General features: G+C 44.3%; 1 protein-coding gene across 1 annotated transcript; it reads right to left on the bottom strand.

Annotated features, from left to right (window-relative positions):
• Positions 1 to 990: 990 nt before the first annotated feature.
• On the bottom strand, positions 991 to 3,610 carry LOC124661579 (glycosylinositol phosphorylceramide mannosyl transferase 1-like). Its single transcript, XM_047199455.1, has 5 exons — positions 3,372 to 3,610; positions 2,858 to 3,266; positions 2,489 to 2,652; positions 2,299 to 2,369; positions 991 to 1,186 (listed from the first exon to the last, which is right to left on the bottom strand). Exons 1-5 carry the CDS (start codon positions 3,608 to 3,610, stop codon positions 1,026 to 1,028), a joined length of 1,044 nt encoding a protein of 347 aa, XP_047055411.1. The 3' UTR covers positions 991 to 1,025.
• Between the last annotated feature and the right edge of the window lie 1,978 nt (positions 3,611 to 5,588).

Here is a 5,588-nt window from a genome sequence, read left to right as displayed (position 1 = left end):
GGCGAAGTGCCTTGGCACCTGCGACCATCCAGAGCTTTGCCTCTTCCAAAAGAGGCAACACTAGGTCCTGCCAGTTTGGATTAATGTCTTTGAAAATTGCATCATCGCGACATTTCCAGATCCTCCAGAGGGTGAAAAGCATGACTGACTTGGCGCCTCTTTGCTTTGCAGGTTCCAGGTTGAGGACGGCAGAGCTGAACCATTGGTTGAAGTCTTCATCCGAATTTGGCATGTAGGCTTGTATATTTAAATTTGAAAGGATATCGTGCCAAATCTGCTGTGAAGAAGAGCATTGTGTCAACATATGTGAGATCGACTCCGTTTCCTGATCGCAGAGAACGCAAGTGTCCTCGTCTCGTCAGCCAGATCATGTCGCATGCAAAGTTCAGCAGTCCAACATCTGTCAAGAGAAGCAAACCGGGCAGCATTTAAGGTGTGCCCAGCATTTCCATATGGAATCGCGATGAGGAGATTTTGTGGTGCCATCGAAGAGTGCTGCGTAAGCAGATTTGCCTTGTACTCTCCTAAAGCAGTCAAGTGCCATGTTACCTCATCTTCAGAATCAGGACGGGCATGCTGTTCTGAAAGGATGTCAACCAAGTTCAGGAACTGGCCAATGCCTTCAGCAGTCATGTCACTCATCTATCAGCTGAGAAACATAATAATCTGTATGGTGCTTGCCTAGACAAAGTATCAAGATCAAAAAAGGAGGGAAGCCTCCCGCTGCATCTGCATCGATGATGCATGCTGCCGTTTATATGTTACAGGGTATCTGTCCATCCATCAATACAAAGGGTTTAACAAAAGGAGTGGCTCAAACAGTTTCAGCTTTCCATCCTGCACATAATTTACAAGGAGCCATATTTCTGCAGTGTGCACTATAAATCTTGTATTCCCCGTGTATAATCACAACCTGTGTTCTTAGGAGCTGATGAACTATGCACAAGTACACTAGCCTGACAATGTGTGCTAGGCAGCACCTAAGGGATGGTAAAAGGAGCGCCAATACCGGATTGCAAACCGTATCACCAAAGCCAGCTACTTCGGCCATCCACAGCCTTGACTGTAGTCGCTACCAGTGGCATATGTCCATACATGGAAGAAAATTCACTGAGACATCTTGATCTCTGCAAAATATGGCCTTTTGAACTGCTGATGCCAGTCGATCCGATCTCAAATATCCTTCCTGCAGTAATATCGATAATGTGGCATGAGTGTGACCTCCTGATTACAATGACATAATATTACACAATGTCCTATTATGTTTACGTGGCTAGTTCTTTTGGGTTTTCTGCATTGATGTCAATATGCATTACTGTTATTTGCTCTACTTGTTTATTGCATTGAGTTTTTTATTGGTTCCACGTGGTAGTCGCTAACTCAAGCAAGACACTTGAAGTCATACTAAAAGTAACTGACAAGCATACAGAAGCAGCAATAATAATCTTGAGACGAGCTACAGAAATTTGCTACTTTCTTACTACACCAGAGGCCTAGAGAGATGGGTAGAGGTACTGTAAATCTGTAATACAGTTTAATCAGGAATTCCGAGGAAAATGAAAGTAACTTGAGCTATACGTATTGAAACCAAAGTGCATGTAGTGATTAACATCACATTTTGATAGCATCCAGCTAAGAATTAAGATATTTTAACTACATGGTCATTGGTCAAGCTCAATTTCTGAAAGCCTCAAGTGATTAGTGCGTTGTAAGTCTGCACTTTGTGTTGGTTCAGGAATTACACTGGGGAAATCAACTGGTGTGGTGCCTGGTGATTGTAATTTCGTTATGGCTTAATAGAATCTCCTTTTCCCCGAAAAAAGGTACTCGACTAGAACCATCTGGAGAACTTGAATTAGAAATTTGATATGCAGGAAAAGTAAAAAATAATGGCAACTACTGAGTAACATTTGGAGAGATAACCACAGCTGACATACTGTCAGCGCATAACTAATACTCCTAAATTGTTGGTTTGCATGAGTATAGCAGGATGTGGTCCATAGATCACTATTTTTGCCTACAATCCATTTGGAAATGGACAGACAAAAAACATCAAGACTGACAGTCTAAAGAAAGGAAAACTGAGCATCACTATTAATACTCAAACATGTAATTCATCAATACTGAGAACCAATGTGAAGATCTTAACAGCGCTTAAAGTGGGGGGTGTGCTGTCCCTATTGGGCTGGGCCCTTCCCCATAAGTGTGAAAAAGGTGTGAACTAATTCAACTAAATAAGGAAATATAAGTATTTTAGACGATTGCATGGAAGATTTTGACTTGTGTGCCAGTACAGACCTTTGACCCATATTGGTGGAGCTCCAGTTACATTTGCGACAAGAAAAGACATAGCGATATCCTCACAATTCCTGTCAGGCATTGGTGGAAAGCTTAATGAATACTACATGGGATATCATTTCAACATAGTAATGCATAATTAACTGAAGAAAAAGTTTCTAAAAATGGAGATGCAGTAATATAGTCATACCTGTTCTTCGTCACGTAATCGCGAATAGACGGTGGCATCTGGTTGGTGTACAAATCCAAGTACTTCCTATGGAAAAAACTTGCTTTGGAAAGAACCATACTATATGTCCCTGTCCTCCAGACTGACCACCAGCTTGCATATCGGTATTCCTTAATACTGCTACTCTGCAGAAGAAATTAATCCAGTTAGCATAATTGACTTTCTCATAATATACATGTCTGTTCAAAATCAACTTAGAATTTGCTCCTTCCAATCATAGAAAATACAAGTTTCGTTCTTGACACACTAGAATACCGAAATACTACTCGATTTTTGGATTAATGACGCAACTACTACAAACAAGAAATATAACAGAAATATAATTCGTACCGGGTCAGCAAGCCAGTGAATCCGGGGCACAAAGCCCACCATGGCAGAGGGCGCGCTCCGCCAGACGTTGAAGGCGAAGCGCAGCGTGGAGCACGGCACGATGAGGTCGTCGTCGACGGAGAAGACGGCGTCAGTCCTGAGCTCCTGGATCGGCCTGAACCTGTTGTTGAGGCTGTCCTGCTTGTTGACCACGAATCGCACCTCCGCGGCGCCGCCGTCCCTGAGCAGGCGGCTGCAGTTGAGGACGCTCTGGCGCAGGGCCTCGGGCGGATCCTGCGGCTCGCTCCACACGACGTGCACGGCGTCGACGCCGGCGCAGCCGGAGTAGTGCGCGACGGCCCTCTTCATGAGGTCGTAGCGCTTCCACGTGTTGATCACCACGGCGTAGCCGCTGCCGTCGCCGGCGCCGCTGCGGGAGAGGACAGACGAAGAGCATTAGCTACCGCGGACGCCGGTAATTAGTCGAGCAGGTGGCGTACGTGTGGCTGGTCAATGGTTATCGGTCGCTACTCACCGTGACGAGGCGGGCGCGTCGGCGTCGGGGTCGGCGCGGTGGAGGGCGAGGCCGAGCGTGAGGGTGGCGGCGGCGGCGAGGGCGAGGAGGCCAGCGACGAAACAGGGGCCGAATCTGCCGGCTCCGGCGCCGGACGGGTGGCGACAGGGCAGGGGCGAGACGGGGTGGCGCCGTCGGTTGCCGTTCCTCCTGTACGCCGACACCGCGGCGGCCTTTAGCTGCAGCAGCAGCTTCGCCATCCCCGGCAGCATAGGTATGCACCGGCTCCCAAGAAGACGGTGTCGCGGGAGCAGCCGCGCGCAGGAGCGGGAGAAGGAAGGGAGCAGCAACCGAAATGGCGAGCTGTCCCGGCGAGGGAGCAAGCTTTAGCGTACGTCCAGTGAGCACCACCTGATTGGCGATGGTGACACCGGCGTACTTGGTCAATTTCAGCTCGGCGCCAGTGGAGCTGACGAGCACCTTGAGCTGAGAAGCTCGCAAGCTATACTAGTGGTTGGTACTAGTACGGTAGTACCGTACACAGGGTGGTCAGCTCGAGCAGCAACCATCGCAACAAAAAGAAAATCATCGAATCTCTTTCTTTTCCTTTGGGGAGATCTCCTGGAATCATGCGAGGGCCACGATGCAAAAGACAAAACTATAACATGATAATGAAACTATAGATTCCGCGATTGCTATTTTTTTCTCCTTTTATATAGGCTATATAATCGTAGATGTGGGTTGGCTAGGGATGGTGATAGGAGGTGGAGTTTTGGCACACGCGTGCATATGCACCCATTATAGAAAATAATAAAAAAAACAATTTTAAAAATGTCAAAAAAATCTGACATAAAATTTTTGGTATACATCATGACATCCTATGTTCGTTCACAAGTTTTCGTGGAAAAACAATATTTTGTGTGGTGTGTACAAAAAAGACAAAAAAATGTCCTGTACGTAGTCGTGTTACAGCATCAAAATTTGTCTTTTTTACAGGAGCCACAGAAAAATGTTCTTTTTTTTGAAAACTTGTGTACCAACATAAAATGTCTAGATGTACATGTAAAAATTTAGTTTAGAATTTTTTGACACTTTGAAATGTGGATTCACATAATGGGAGCATATGCTCCTATGAGCCAAAGTGCATTTCCCATGGTGATACTCTTATTTTGTCTGCTACCTTTTCTTTTCGGAATTTGCTAGTTCTCTGCTAGCTGGGCCAAGTTTTTCATATAGTTATAAGTTGCAACATAAGGGTATGAATAATGGTTGATAAGACTATCATATCTTATTCTTGCTATATAATTTAGATATAACAAAAAAATATGATGTACAATGGGTTATTTTTTAATCTTATCTCTAGTAATGAGACATCATTGATGAGATAAATTGTTGCTAAGAGATGATCTCTTAGCTAAGAGAAGACAAACCTCTTTTTCCTATTTCTCTCTCATCCACATCATCAATTATCCTAGGTGACAATGGTAAGATATAACCATTGTACATGTCCTAAGTTTGTAAGTGAGATTTGATGAAATCACCTAACTGAAAACAAAGTTAGTTCTGAGTTAACCGAGAAATAGTCACATCCATTCCTTTCTCCTTTTACGATTGTTTCAAATTTGAAATATGATGAAATAATTTCAGCACAGCATGGTCCAGCAACAACAAACTGCCTAAATCAACTTAGAGTAAGTGTACTTATCAATCCACCAAGTTATCCACTCCGTCTAAATGTGCGACTGATCAGGATTATGGGTGTAGAATTGACACTTTCAAATGCACATAAAAATATATATTCAAATTTAGGTTCAATTTTTTTAGGGAGTTCCACTTTTTTGAACCTTGTCTGGTTTTATTGATGAAATGGAATCGGGCCTCCCTTTCAGGGTAGGGGGGGCAATTGCCTTAAATAAATGCATGTGATAATATCCTTAGGGACAGAGTCACAAATAGCAGAACTGTGGGGCCAATTGTCGTTGCGTTACCAACATATACATCATGTGGGATACCTCACGGCCAGAAGAGAGAGTATGGCATAAGGTGGGGAGCCACCGAAACGGGGAGACACAAGTTACCCAGCTTTGGATCCCATGGTTGTGGCGAGATTCCACTACTGCTATAATTCACTACTAGGAAGTAATGCGCGGTGACATGTTGCAGCCTTGATTGTGATATTGTACAATACCTAGGTTATTGAAGTAGTGCAAAATTGGTGTCATGGAACATTGCCGAAGT

This window comes from Lolium rigidum, chromosome 1 (assembly GCF_022539505.1).
Source record: "Lolium rigidum isolate FL_2022 chromosome 1, APGP_CSIRO_Lrig_0.1, whole genome shotgun sequence".
Classification (NCBI taxonomy): domain Eukaryota; kingdom Viridiplantae; phylum Streptophyta; class Magnoliopsida; order Poales; family Poaceae; genus Lolium; species Lolium rigidum.
This window is presented reverse-complemented; position numbering and strand designations above follow the sequence as displayed.